The sequence below is a fragment of the Amblyomma mixtum genome, chromosome 3, assembly GCF_055824585.1.
Source record: "Amblyomma mixtum isolate Tamu chromosome 3, ASM5582458v1, whole genome shotgun sequence".
In the NCBI taxonomy this organism is placed as follows: domain Eukaryota; kingdom Metazoa; phylum Arthropoda; class Arachnida; order Ixodida; family Ixodidae; genus Amblyomma; species Amblyomma mixtum.
Genome location: NC_143014.1, coordinates 370,308,726 through 370,324,303, shown reverse-complemented (window position 1 = coordinate 370,324,303; position 15,578 = coordinate 370,308,726). Strand labels below are relative to the sequence as shown.

General features: G+C 44.0%; 1 protein-coding gene across 1 annotated transcript in view; it reads right to left on the bottom strand.

The window, feature by feature from the left end:
- Window positions 1–474: 474 nt before the first annotated feature.
- Window positions 475–15,578, bottom strand: part of LOC149356749 (uncharacterized) — a 33,402-nt gene continuing 18,298 nt past the window's right edge. The window contains exons 3-6 of the mRNA XM_089577817.1: window positions 10,813–10,923; window positions 10,087–10,194; window positions 2,728–2,853; window positions 475–590 (exon numbers count right to left, since the gene is read on the bottom strand). Coding sequence (XP_089433943.1) covers window positions 2,747–2,853; window positions 10,087–10,194; window positions 10,813–10,923 — 326 coding nt within the window. The 3' untranslated portion in view covers window positions 475–590; window positions 2,728–2,746. The remainder of the gene's footprint in view (window positions 591–2,727; window positions 2,854–10,086; window positions 10,195–10,812; window positions 10,924–15,578) is intronic.

Genomic DNA, 15,578 nt, shown 5'->3' with positions numbered 1-15,578 from the left:
AATAAATAGACATGTGAACAACTCTGAAAAGGGAAAAATATGTGTTTTGAAACCTCTCCAAATTTTGTTCATCGCCCAAGGCTTCTTCGTGTATTCTAACTATTGTGCTTACCGCGCAGCTGCAAGCGAGCTTCTTTTTCTTAGATACAAACACCAGCAAAGTTTCACTTGCAAAACTTTTCTGCCTCAGTGGAAACAAGAAATGTCTGTTTTTGCGTTAGGCAAAAACGATCTTCAAAAAATAACTCCCCAAGGATTCAGGTTAGATTTGCTGAAGAAAAGGATGCTAAAAGATAGTTTCTAATTCTCGCTTCTGGGAACTGCTTTAAGAATACATGATTTCACGCACTGTTCTGCTGAAAGGATCTGAAAGCCATAAATTTGCAGTAATAAAACACGGCAAAATATTTTTATTTTCATTAAAATAATCTACGAGTCATTCAATGCACTGGAATGAATTATTAGAGAATGGCGCAATCGCAAATCACTTTTATTAGGCGTAAACAAAATCATAACCGATATTTTCGCATCAACAATTAAATCTTGGCTTTCTTCGTTCTGCAAGGTGGTAAGGTGGCAAGAAAGATGGCCTACGAGGGAAAAAAAAATAAGCATCATTTGCGGGCATAGCATTATAGGTGCGATTTATTTTCTTTAGCTAAATGATGGAAAATCCCAACGTGTCTGTAACAGCTGGCGTAAAGTCTCAAAAGGACACGTCACAATTTATGGCCGACAGGCTTTCATTACTTTCGTACACAACAAAATACAGGATTATTTTTTCTGAACTTTACAGATTGCCACTTTAAAACAGCGACGGACATATTGGTGGGGTCTGCTTAGCTCGGCTGACAGCAAGGCGGACATTATGTACGGCATGCGGCAAAATAAATCGGGGCATGCGACAGGCGGCCAGAATCAGATAAAACTGCATCGCCGCGCCATGTGACGTTGCACTGCTGATGTCGAGACATCGTAGTACGTGTTCGCGTCCTTTCATGCTCGCAGCCGTCTTTTTTTCTCCCCTGCTGCGGACTATCTGATTACTTCCACCTTCTGGCGTTAGGCGTCGCTTTCTTTATTCTTCTAGTCGCTTTCTTTCTTTGAGATACATGTTCATTTCTCACATCAAAACTATTTCAGATATAGCACCTGTCTTACTGTACATTCCTTTGCATACTTTTTTTCTAGCTGGTTCTAAGTCCTGCATGTATATATATATATATATATATATATATATATATATATATATATATATATATATATATATATGTGTGTGTGTGTGTGTGTGTGTGTGTGTGTGTGTGTGTGTGTGTGTGTGTGTGTGTGTGTGTGTGTGTGTGTGTGTGTGTGTGTGTAATAACGTGACAGTCTGTTGGCCTTGTCAGTTAGGGGTGGGAGCCCCGTCAAGCTACTGAGTTTGTAGCTTTTTGCTCCAACCCTAGCATTTCTTTTCTATTGTTCAGGACAAAAAATGCTGAATAAAGTTGATTGATTGATTGATATTCACAGCGTCACTCTCACAGCTCGCTTCACCCTTGTCATGCGCCCGCCGAAGTGCGAGCGTGACGTAGTTAATCAAGAAAGCGACCCCCTACCGCCAAACGCTGCGGATACGCACCTACTCAAATGCAAGCAAGGAAAAAGACACGGCTGCGGGCATCAAAGGACGCGCACTGCGATGTCTCGACCACATAAGTAAAACATCAGACGGCGCGGCGATGCAGTTTTATCTGATTCTGGCCGCCTGTCGCATGCCCCGACTTATTTTGCCGCATGTTGTACCTCACGTGAATCCAGATTTAGACTTAACTGAAATTCACTAATAAACTTTATTTTGCTTTAATTTCCTGGGCCAAGATTACGTTTGCTAATTGATGGGCATCTACATCGAAGGTGAGCCTTGATTTTAAAATTTCTTAATCGGCAATATGGTTCGAAACAATGAACGCCAAAAATACGCATTTGAATGTTGCTGCGCTAGTTTTCACGCATTACCTGGTTATGAACTGGTGTTGCCACGCGTGGTATCCACGCCGAAATCAAGTTAGCTTCTTCTACATCATCAAATGCAGCAACTGCGCCTGTATTTAATGGATAAGAAGTGCGAGAAAAGCCAATTTTGTGAATATGCAATGTGGGAAAGCCAACTCAACGAGCTCCCAAATGCATATTTTTGATGCTCGATATTTCGAAACACATTGCCGATGAAGAAAATTTAAAATCAGGAGTCATGTTCGATTTTGACGGCCATTAATTTCACAATATCGCCCCTAAAAACAAAAGTTTATTACTTAATTTAGGTTCATTATTTGTCTAATTACAGATCTATACGAGGTACACAATGTCCGTCTTGATGTACAATCCAACTCAGCCGACCGCACCGACGTATCTCTCGCAGTTTTTGAAATAAAAACCTCTAAAGGTTAGAAAAAATAACCTCCTATAAAAACAACATTACTGAGTTGGAGCAGTAAATGGCCGCCGAAGAAAATCTAAACCGAAAAATCACAGCGAAACTAACCATCGCAGATTTCCCCAGAGTTCACCAGTACTGTGTGCGTCAGCAATACGTCAGCAAACAAAGCACTGATAAGACAAACACACACACACGGGCGCCTTCTTTCCTTTGTTTACCGTAGCGAAGCGTACTTGGGCTAGAAGTACGCTTAGCAGTGTACTGAGAAGCCAGTTGAAACCTCTTTGCATTTCTTTCGCCAGCCTTACGTTTTCTTTGTTGTTCTGGTCAGTTCCACCTGCAACTGCAGTCCTCGCCGACGCACAGGCCCTTCACGCCTTCTTTTCCCTTGTGGTCCCTGAGGCACAGCGCCTCGCAGCTCGACCTTTCGCAGTCTGGGAAGAAAAAAAGAACGATTTCTTCAGCTCTCTACATTTTTCTAAGCTACCATTGTTGCGCACTTTCGAAACTTCAATTGCAGTAGTTATGACAATAGCGAATAATGAGGCCTCTATGAAAAAAACAGGTTCTTGGTTAGTGACGAAGCCCTGAAGCAAGCGAACGTGCGTTGATGACCTCCTGCTGCTTAATGCTCCCTGTGCGGTGCTAATGCTTAGTGGTTTGGAATTCTTCATGATCAGGTTTGGAAAGCCGAATACAGGCAAGGAAAAAAACAGGCGCACCATTTCAGTGTTAGCCCCAAATTAACATTGTTGTTATTTCCTGCTGTATTGCTCCCTCTTTCCGCTTTGCTTCCCCTCTCACTGTAGCTCAAAGTCCGCATGATATACTGGTTTGGTTTATGGGGTTTAACGTCCCAAAGCGACTAAGGCTATGAGAGACGCCGTAGTGGAGGGCTCCGGAAATTTCGACCACCAGGGGTTCTTTAACGTGCACTGACATCGCACAGTACACGGGCCTCTAGAATTTCTCCTCCAAAGAAATTCCGGCCGCCGCGGCCGGGATCGAACCCGCGTCTTTTTGGTCAGCAGCCGAGCACCATAGCCACTGAGCCACCGCGGCGGCGCATGATATACTGAAGAGATTTCAATTAGCACAGTGGGCTTGGCACCGAAATAGGCTGAGTGCGTTTTGAGCACTGTGCCCTCAACCAGAATCTCTCCGTCATCTTGTTGCCCCAATATAATTCCGAAAATAAGGTTGAACGAAATCTAATATAGGAACAATAAAAAAAAGCCTTTGAGTTATATTGTCGATCAATTCAAGAAGTGAACGAACAGACCGCATAAAAGCGCCACTTGAGCATGCACCGCTAAAATGTGGTCTTAATGCTCACACCTGGGCATTGCGTGCAATTCACTACCCGCCAACGGAGTGGATGAAGAAGGGCGAAATGTTGACTTCTAGGACGTTATCCCTAGTCACTGAAAAAAAATTTCCGGGTACGGCATCCGTTTCCACCGTACCGCTGGGCATATAAGGTATCCGTGGCCACCACCCAGCGTTCTCAGAAAACGTGTAATGCGCCTTTGAAGGCAAATTGCATAGAGTGGCTAGAGACACCGGAAGCTTTGACGGAGTACCGCATTCCTCTCCCCTCCTCAGGATCTGGAACGCATATGACGGCCGCTGCCTAGCGTTTCCAGTACAACTATTAGCTGATAGCTTGAAAGCCTGCGTTGTTGGCACAGCCCAGTTCATGAAAATGCGAATTAACGCTTACAAGACACAGGAAGCGAGGAATTTTCAACCATGTTTAGGAAGCACGTTGTGCACTAATGCAGGTCCTAGAGGGCAGTGCTCTGTACTTGCGCCGCTCCATGTAAATTACATGCAAAGGCTGTTGCTAGCTTTTCTGGCAACTTTGGGCTGGGGCAACCATATATCTTTCATGCTTGGCGGCGCGGGGCAACATAATGCGGCACTCTGGAATTTTTTCCCCTGACTGTGCCGAAGAGCCAGAACGCGCTGCTGCTCGGCCGAGGCGAAGGTTCGTTATACTGCGTTCTGGCACTGCGTACGAAAGGAGGGTGAGTGCGCTGTTGAACTAAGTGGCCGACGGCTCCTCAGGACTCGAGCGCAGCTACCATTGAGACACACTGGAACGCCTTTCATGCACTGTATTTCATGCTTACATCTACTTTCGACGACAAGATCGAATGTCAATTTTTCTTTATGGTAGCGTTGATCACTGCTGTAGATAAGTTCCGTACACATTCTAGATAAAGAAAAAACTACCGTAGGCACTTAAGCCTCCTTACGTTCTTATCGTAAGGAGCTTAAGTGCCTGCGGTAGTTCCTCTTTCCTTATCTTCAGTTTAGAGTGGTGCCTAAAAACGTAAAACATTTATTTAATCGTTTGTCTAAACACGTTACAACCATAAAAAGAAACCAGCAAGAGAACAGGCTGGTAAAAATTTAAAACAGAAACATGCACCAGCGCCACATGCAGGCATGGAAGATAGCAGCATGAAAACAGCTTGGCAACAAATACAAGATAAATTTAGCGACAAGAACTAAAAGTAATGATCAGAGAAGCTGATTTCGGACAGAGAAGTCCTGGTCGCAATGAATCGCGAAAACGAGTTGGCACGGTTAGGCATTCATTTTGTTTTTAAATAGATGGGGTCTGTAATAGCTGATTAAAGAAACAGGCCCTTAAGTATTTCGATTGCTATCATATCTATAAACTAAAGCTATCTATAAACTTCAGCGAAAATATTTTTCAGTGGGGTTATTGCTAATTTTCTTCCGACTGCGTAAATATATTCTGTACGAACGGTACTTATATGCAAATGCGATGTTATTTGCGATTGATTTGACGCTTTGGCAAGTTCTGATGCAAAGCCTGCCTTCGGGACGGGGCAATACTGCATATCTCAGAACTGTTACAACCGAACGGCAGTGTTGAAATAGCAACGGTCCTTCTTTTGAATTCTTTTGAAAACCTGCTATTGCGCTGATGATTTTTTTTTTTGGTTTTATGATGTGCATTAATGAGTACCCCTTTTTTCCCCGATCTCTTTTCCTACTGCTCTGTCATTACCTCCCACACCGCCCTTATGTCCTGCCTCGGGGCTTTTAAGGGACCAATAAAGTATTTTCTTTATCTTCAGAGGATTCAAATCGATTGTTCTATTTGAACCAATTAAGGTAATATAAACTGAAAAATGCTTCTTTTTGCCGACTGAAAATGCCACCTCTGCCATTGTAGTTTTTTTCGCGCAAATTCCGCCCCTTTTCATAGGGGTTTAGCCGACGTGGCTTGCGATGGCCAGTATAAATCACCTGCTTGGTGTAACAGATTTCTCTCATGGAGTTTCGACCGAAGACTGCGTGATTAACCGGTGTTCTGGGCAAATATTTTGTTTTCTTGAGCTCTATTGGTGTTTCTTTGTTTTCCTCTACTTCATTATCAGTTCCCACCATATTTTCTCAATCTGCTGTACCGCTTTGTTTCATTCCTGATTTCAAGTACCTTGCTGTGATCCCTGAATTATGCTACGTTGTTGTTGGCTGATTGTGCATTTTTTGTTCCTTTTTCTTCTTTCTTTTCCTTTCCTCTTTCTCGTGAAAAGTGCGTGTGCAATGGGGTGCACTGTGTGCCTTCAGAAAGCATACGTCCATAGTGTAAGGGAATAGGGAGCTAGTCAAGCTGTCTTCTGAGCTTTTTTTTCACCCTTCCCTCATCGACTGGCCGAGAAATAGAGGTGTTATTAATCAACTGCTCTGCTCGGGATATGTGCATTTCTTATCTATTTTTGTTTATTTAAAATGTACTGCCGACTAATTTGGTTCAGCAAGGAAAGAATTCATTCATTAGTAAGAATGAGTATGCTTTAGGATCAGCAATACTGTAGTAGTTGCAAATAAATTTACGCGTAAAGTGCCCTAATAGAAATAAACAGAGCAGCAAAACAAAGTACACTGTGTGCAAATGCATGCCGCAAGCATAACCATATCGAACGAGAGACACAGTATGGTGCTGCCAATAAATATATATATATTTTTTAATAATCGAACAAGATATATAAGCTGTCACAACATTGGAGAAAGGTGAGGTTAATCTTCAGATGAGTTCCAACTGAATATTATTTTCGGGAAAAATAAAATTTTTTGCGTATTCGCGCGGGAAAAGATTGCCTTGACGCTGCGACTGTGTTTATGTCCGGAAGGCCTGGCTGTGTCCGTTTCAAGGTAATCTTGTGGTTCAATACTGGCATTTTGAAAATACACAGAGCGAAAAATCCGAAGCGGGGTCGCCCTCCTCGTTCCAGTCAATGGTTCATAGGCTACCTGATGTAAAATGACGGACGGAGAGTCTCTTAGCTTATATATTTTGTATATGAATCGAAGTGCTATTCTTTGTACCTTTTCTCAATTTTTTTTTGTTTGTTGCAGAGTGTGGGTACCATATTTTGCTATCATAGCAAAGAATGGGTCTAAAAAAATTGGCAGTGGCTTAGCTCAGTTATGCCAGGATACATGTAGCGAGAGCTACATTTCCCTGAGATAAACCGAAATAAACAGAGATTTGACAGAGATAAACAGTGTCCGATGATCGGCAATGTAGCACGCAGTTGTCTCAATGCTGCCTACTCAGTATTTAGACTGGTTGGTTTCTCATGCGCCGCGCACCTGCTGCCCTTCTACGGTTGCCGCGCATGCGCACAACTGTCTACCCTGGCTGATGGCGTAATGCTCGACTGGGTAGCGTAGTGTAGCTCTCGCTACAAAATGGAATCGTGTGCTTGCAGCTAAAGTGTACTTGATGAGTTGCCGAATCGTCGCTTAAAAAAAACGAACTTTTTCCTAGCAGATGAAGAGTTCAGGAGATACAAGTAGACCCTTTAAGATCCGATGTTACGATCACCCCCAGGCACCGAAATTCTTACACTTGATAAGTTATGTAGTCCCTAATTCCATACGTAAAGCTAAACAGTTTTGTCATAATTAATCGTCATATACCGATTAATTCTCACACCAATCTGCTGGGAGCTGTAAAATCGCATTCAGGACTGGTTGGCCGGTTACGGAATGAGTGCTTTTAAAAGTAATGCAGCCATCGGCGAATAACCAAAGTGCTTGTTTCAAAACACTAAACAGATCGTTGATGTAAATATTACAAAAACAGGTCCGAAGATGGAGCCGCGTGGAACACCCGACTAAATATATCTAAAGCGGGAGCAGTGCCCTTGAATATCTGTATATTGGTATCGATTGTTATAATATTACATAACGAAAACGATTCTTCGAGAAGGAATGCCAATTGCTTTCATTTTACTTATTGGAAACTTATCGAGAACTTTGGATAAGTTCATAAACGTAATACCGACCTGCCCCCCGTCTGCGGTGAGTTTTAGTGAGCTCATGTACGCTTCCGGTTGCGTAGCAGTGGAAAAGTACTGCAGGAAGCTATGACGCCTATCGCTGATTATGCCATTCATGTCTACAAATCCTAAACAAATATGAGTACAATATTTCGACTGATTTTCAATGGACAAGACTGACTGATATTTGAAGTAATTTATAATAAAGTTTCTTTCTACTGCTGTTTCGGTTTTGGTTTCAACGGTCGAACGATGCATGTGACGTCAAGGAGAGGTTATAAGTCACGTGAACCTTGAAAAACTGCAATCTAATCAATGCTTCTGCATACGATGTCACTCCGGCTGTGAAAGAAGGCTCTTGAAGAAGGCTGGCTTCAGCACTGTAGGGAATTAAAACGATGAAGGAGCGACTATATCGCAATTTGTTTATGCCTCACGAGATTTATAACATCTTTTGACGTCCCAGCCATTGTTTGGCTGTTGAAACCCAAAACCGAAACAGCAGGGCAGAAAAATTCGATCACGAATTATTTAGTGGTCGGAGGCGAATGCCACATGGTCACACATGTGTAGTCGCGTCTTCCGTAGAATTATAGAGAAGAAAACATGTCACCAAAATTAAGTGCCTATACTTCTTTAAAAGTGACAAGGTATTATCTGAATTCCAGCATGTCTTCAACTAAAACCCTGTTTGCTGTATGTGCCAACCTCAGTATAAGCGTTTACTCAGTCGCGGTCTTGAAATTTTCAGTTTTCGTGGTTGCTTAGCTTGAGCACTTTACTCCCGTCGTTTTGGAGCTTTGCCATAAGTAGGCATTTTTCTTTGGTGTGCTCTTCTGGTCTTTAATACTTTTCCTTAGAGCCTTGTGGTGGGGCTACATCCCTTCACCAGGCTACTTGCCGGACGTCGGACACGTTTTATCTGGTATCGCCTCCACCTCCTTCTCGTGACAGTGAGCATTCTATGTGCTGCACGCGCCGCTGCCAACCATCTTTTGCCTTATGCGCAGCAGGGGGCAGATCGTTGCGTTCAGTCAGAAGGCTGCATTTTAAATGGACATGTACACAATTAGTGACCAGTGCGCTTATGCCCATCAAGTCTCCTGCTAGGGATGAGGTGGTGCGATGAGGTGGTGTGCTTTCCATCAGTTTCACACGGAATCAACTGCTTGATGTTTTCTTTTCTCTGCTCACCGAAATATCCCGGCTTTCCTGGATGTCAGTGATCACTTTCCACTTTCCCGCGTTGAAAATCAGTACATGAACAACCTGCCATTTATTACGTGAATGCTTTCTGTGGTCATGTTGCCATTTTATCTGGTTAGTAGGTTTATTGTATGCAATATTGGGGTCATCATAAAAGTCGCACCCTTCTGTTACATACATGAATGGAGTGAGTTTCTTATATGATGACGATGATGCTGATGAATTTAAATGATTCAAGGCCAGCTTTTGCCAAAAAAACACATGGGAGAGAATGCTATTGCCTTCGCAAGGTGACGTGAATGGCGGATTTTTACAATTTCACCCCAGAGAAGCCAAGCACCAGGCCAGGCAAAAACATGTATCCGTTAACTATTCGGTGGGTACACCTGGCGGCTCTGGGGATCGAACATAGCACCTGCAGCATACGAGGCGATTGATGAAACCACTGGGCCACCACCACGGTGTTTTTCATGGTGTGCTTTCAACTATGTTTATTTAGTGGTAGTAGCTTGTTGTATAATGTCGCTACAAAAAGATAGAATTCCATTCCCTAATGGTTTAGTGCCTATGAAATCGGTGCGGTTGTATCGGAGCTCCAACTCAGCACCAGTCACTAGTTGGCACACTGGAACCCACGCGTAGCGCTCATTCGCACGCTAATGCGAACATACAAGGCTAAGAGAAATTTCAGTTTTTTGTCTTATTGCTGTAAAATACACTTGAAACCTAGCACTTCTTTACACGCATGTGTTATGGCCTTTGCCGACGCCAGAAAAAGGCAGCGTTTCTTGCAATCGAGTGCGTTCGTGTTCCTTTGAGACCTGAATAGGCCGCTTCCCTTTAAACGCTTAGAGTTAAAAACGCACACATCCTACCTGAAATGTCCAGCATGTCTGGTCTGACGCTAGCATATTTGTGAAAAGCATAACAGCGGCTGTTTCTGTCCTTATGCCTAAGATGACACATCCATAAATCAGCCCTGCGAAGACATTCTTACAAATGTTCGCCTTTATCATCCATTGGTGCAGAGGACGAGAAATAGGCAAGAGACCAGAATAAGAGGAAACTGTGACATAATCCCTCTGATAAATTGCATGTTTTCTTCTTTCCATTTGAGGGCTGCACACTTACGGTTGTCCCACTTGCAGAAGCATTCGTGTCGGATGCAGTTCGCCTTGAGGTTCAGCTTGCCCCGTTTCGTTCTCAGGCAGTTTTCGTAGCACGGCATCTGTCTGCACGCTGCAAGTGTGAAAAATGAGTTGAAGAAACTACACGAGCAGAAACCTGTGTCTGCCCTCCATGAGCATCTGCACATCTGATTCCCCGAAGTGGTCACATTATTTTTATTACGTCGTACCTCATTCTTTTATGATTTGTCGCTTATGTGCAAGTTGCAATGCGCGGCAGTTGTAAACGTTCTATGGGATGTCTATAAAGAACTATGGCACAAAATATCCTTGTTCTGTTACTGCGTGCGTTACATGCGCTAAATAATGACCATTCGACAATTATATTAACACAATGTTGAATACACAAAGGCGCCCTGAAAAGTGTCTGAATCCAAAAACTTAGCTACCGCTAAGGGCAAGCTTAAGTTCAGGCTCCAATGTTTATTGTATATTAATTAGTGCTGCAAAAACTGCGCGGTGGGCTAGAAATAAACCAGAACTCCAGCATAAGCAACGACCTATCACTGTTCTGGCAGGTCGCTGCTGTATATTTTGTTCTTATTCACGGGTAAACTGCCTCAGCTGCTAAACGCACGGTTTACGAAATTCAGCACGACCATGCATGAGTACGGCTCTGGAGGCAAATGAGCAATAAGGGAAGATTCCCAAGACATAAAAGCTCCCTTACGTTCACGGTACTCGCAGTTGCAACCGTCTCCGTCGCAGCGGCCCGTAACGTCGAGCTTATCGGCTCCGTAGTGCTCCTCGCAGATCTGCTGGCATCGGTCGAGGCTGCAGTCTGCATGCGTACAATACAGATTCGAACGATTATAACTATCGGAACTTTAGTTTATGTCCCGCGACGGCTCATCGCAGCTTCCGAGTCTAGTTCGACAGAGAATTACGGGGCGGTTACGAGTGCCCAAAGCGGAGCTCAGCTGTCGTGGTGCGACAGCAAAGAATTTTAACCGGCGTGTTCTGCTTTTTTTCTTGCAAAGACAGAAAGGTGAGTGTAGACGTCGACTTGTCTGGGACTGTAGTAATATTTGAAGTGAACTTCTTTCGAAAGATCTCTTACAGATTTGGCAGTCAACCTGTACGTCTGTTCAGAGAAGCTGGTAAGAAAGTACGAATTGGAACTTCCTTCTCCGTGTGAACATTACACGAACTGCCTTTAAAGGATGGGGTGTTCCAAACTAGGTTTGTCCCCGAAGGGGCGTAGCGGGATTTGCGGAGCCTCTTCAATGCGGAGACCGTTCAGAAAGCCGGCCATCGGGCTGGGGGACACTTGAACCCATCCTTCTACGGGGGCTGGGTCTAGATTCAACCACCTCTCGCAGCAGAGGAGGATGCCCAAGACACTAGGCCTCCTTCCCTATCCCCTCTCTCACGTTTTTCTCCACCCTATTCTCTAAAAATGCAATCAATATTGCTGCCTGTCCATTTGGTCACTTGCCAGCCGAGGCAGGTGGGGGTGCGGGCACCGACGATGACGACTACGTGGAACTGAAGAACAGCTATTAAGAACCAGCGCTCTAGAAAGGAACGGCCACGCCAGGGTGATTTCAGCGAAAGAGCGTTGACAACGAGGGAGAAACCCCTGGCAGGAGTTGCGAGGAACGGGCTGAGTTTTCTATATATCAGGGTCTAGCTTGATGGTTGCTAGACTGCAAACTATAAGACACGCAAAAAGTCGCTAAGAGGAAAATTGGAGACAAAAAAATTAACCAAAGAGCAGCAGTCAGCTCTCCTATGACACGGTTTTACAAAGGAATTCATCCCTAATATGCGCGGTGTGCAGTGTGCCTCATTAATAATGAGGCACACTGCACACTGCAGTGTGCACGATCGGTTTCTAGACTCTAGCTCTTGTCCAAAATGCTCAGCAAAAGCGAGAAGAGCAAGTAAATGAACGAGAAGGAAGCCTGAGTCCATTCAGTAGTATTATGCTTTGCGTGGATTATATAAACCCTCACTGTGGCCGCGTCATAATGTGTCGCGCATGTCGGTAAAAGATTGTTAAACGCTAAAGAAAGAGAAGAGCGCGGCAATGTGGAAACGTTGCTACCGACCTCCGTGGTGCTGGAAGGTTCCCGCAGAGTTTTGCCAACATACATCTTGTTTGGATTGTTTTCAACAGCAACAGAACAAGAGGAAGTTTATTTTTTTAAGCACTGACTATTCCGACAGTCTAATCCCACTTCTTTCATTTGTCCAGGGAACACCGTGCATTGTTCAAATTCAATAATTGTTTAATTCCGCAGCCCTTTTCTAAAGTGCAACTTACTACTTAAGCTTGGCGTAGCTACCTCGCGGACAAATATGACTTTAAATAGTAGCGCTGATGCTCTCCACAATATGGCAGAGTATGCGCTTGCGTAACAATTAAGTCTATCTTCAGTACTTCATTTAGACGATACGACTATACGACGATTTCGAATTATAGTCTTCAATACTGTCAAGTATCTGGTGGGAGTATGAGGACTTGGATCATGCCCATTTTTGTGCGAGTATTGTTGGAATTACTGCAATCTAAACTTCGAAGTTACTTTCGCCTGAAGCCTTTCATTTAAATATTCTACGTAGAGGTTATTTTCATGGCCCCCGAAGAACGGTTCAAGGCGACTCAGTTGTTAGTTTCCTGTTTCAATTGGTGTAATAATAGCAATAAATTAACTTGTCACTGCACCAATGCCCAAGTAAACTTCCTTCACTGTACGAATGTTTTAAAATAGTGAGGTTGAAACCCCACAAACGAACGTACAGAGAACAATGCATTTCTCTAGGCATCAGTGGATGCAACGTAAGCGAGGTATTTCTTTGCTGGGCAACATGCTTTAGCTACGACGATGACAATGTGAAACGTCGGCACGAAATAAAAACATGGGTATAAGAAACTACCACTCCAACTATGTGAACGTGGCTCATAATTAGACAAATCTAAAACGACCCTTACCACCAAATAAGTAACCAATCGCTGTGAGCGGCCCCTTGCTTCAAAAGAGAACATTATAAATATGTAACAAAAATACAGTATTTCGTACAAGTGTCATTCTGTACTAAGCAGTAATAGACAGTTAAAACCAAGCCTCTTGAACCGCACAAGTCACAGGCAGATGCGACAGCCCACCTCTGGAAGATTCCGGCACGCGCTCATCCCACTGAAACAAACAAGTTGATTACAAGCTCCCGCTTTTGGTCTAGGTGTTAGACCTGCAAGCACTTACTGAACTGCGGCACAGTTAAAAGCATAGCAAGTAACAAAATTTAGATAAGGTTTATATCCAATGCTGTCTTCAAGCTGCAGTGCTCCTTCCGTCATAGGCATATAATGGGCGAGACAAATCAAGCAACTAGCACCAGAGGGGCTTCGCATCATTTAAACACCGTGATTAATTTCTTAGGCAGGTAGTGGCCGCTGATCCAGACAATGAGAGCAAAATGACTTGAAGAATTATGACTTTGAGTGCCTATGGCAGGTTATTTCAGAATAGCAGTTTACCAATGTCCCCCAAGAGAAAGTATACAACAGCAGCATCTTACCGGTACTAACCTCTAGGGCAGAAACATGGAGGCTAACAAGAAGTGTTGAGCCTAATTTAAGAACAACGCAGCGAGCTATGGAAAGAAAAATGATGGGTGTAACGTTAAGAGATAGGACGCGGGCAAAGTGGGTGAGGAAATAAACGCGGATTCATGATATCGAAGTTGAAATGAAGAGGAAGAAATGGGCTTGGACAGGAAATAGTATGCGGAGGGAAGATAACCGCTGGGCCTTAACGATGATGGAATAGATTCCAAGAGAACGCAAGCGTAGCAGGGGGTGGAAGAAAGGTAAGTGGGCGGATGAGATTAAGAATTTTGCAGGGATACGGTGGCCGCCGCTGCAAAAGGAGAGGGTTATTTGCAGAAACATGGCAGAGGCCTTTGCCCTGCAATGGGCGTAGTTAGGCTCAAGATGATGATACTGATTGATTTGTGCGAACTTAAACAGAACGTTAGGTAACTACGCTTCAAATCACAAGAGCAGAAAATTTGAAAAGGCCTTCCCTATTAGTACGTTTAGGGCTCTAAAGCCTACGAGCACCAACACCTCCAAAGGAAAATTCTTGCTAGCATGTTGGTGCGTAGTTTCGCTTCGCCGGACTACAGGCGCAGGATGGCAGGGTCAACAGAAGCGAAAGAGACAGGACACAGTGCTGTGGGCCTTTTCCTTTGTATCGGTTTTCACTGTAACTCTCCGCTAGCAGTCCGTCGATAACTCCAATGGAAACTTTAACTATTTTTTGAGGCAAGCGGTATCCGCTGTCAAATTATGGCTCTTGGGAAGAGCACAATTCGCCGGGATGTTTCTTCCTAGGCTTCTGCCCACCTCACCTTATTTATTTGATTCGTTCGTTCTCTTCGCTTTTCAGCTTTGATCCCGATTCTTATTTGCGATTCCTTTCCAAATTAGCCCCTCACTTCACAGCTCTTAGCAACCTCCTACCAGCAGCCGCAGCCTTCTCATCCCACTGCATTCTTCTCCAACCTCCGAGCCGCCGCGGTGGCTTAGTTGTTAAGGCGTTCTGCTGCTGACCCGAAAGACGCGTGTTCCGTCCAGGCCGCGGTGGTCGAATTTCCATGGAGGCGAAATTCTAGGGGCCCGTGTACTGTGCGATGTCATTGTATGTTAAAAAACCCCAGGCGATCGAAATTTCTGGAGACCTTCACTACGGTGTCCGTCGTAGCCTGAGTTGCCTTGAGACGTTAAACCCCCGTAAACCCATTCTCTTCCCTCTCAGTCAAGCCCTCATCCCCACTCCCTCAAAGGCGAAGACCTTGTCGACAGTTTCACTGGACCTTCGCGTGTTCAAACTGGCAGCTTGAGAACCGCTTTCCCATACAGTCAACAGCTCACAACTAGTCACAAAATGAGGTGACTGGAATGTGTGCCACGCCAATAACTGCACTTGTCCGGACGGTGACTCTTAAAACGGCTGAATGAAAGAAAACCAATATTTCTTGGTGTGTAATAGAACTACAACTGCGGCTTGTTGAAAACAGTGCATGAAGGTGAACTTTGTACATCGTGAAGGCCTCACGGATCACTGCAGAAAAACACACATCGCCGCTGTCTGGAAGCTCATGTTTAGTGGCGAGTTTATAAAGCGAATAACAAATCACGTTTTTAAACATATCCAGTTAAACTGATCCAGGCGAAGTAGCTTATACTTATGGAAGGTTACCGAAATGATACTAAAGTAAAATCTTTATTTTTATTTCTTTAACCGCAGACGAAGGTTACCTGCTGCATTTGCTCAAGAACGGGGCTAACGGCACTAGCCATCCTCCAGCTTTTCTTCTGGAGAAATAGTTTGAGTTCATTGATTGTGACCTTTATTTGAGTGTAAATTTTAATTAACTTTGTAAATGCTCCTCTTGCTCATTGCTTGCGCTTATCGTGGTTCGTCA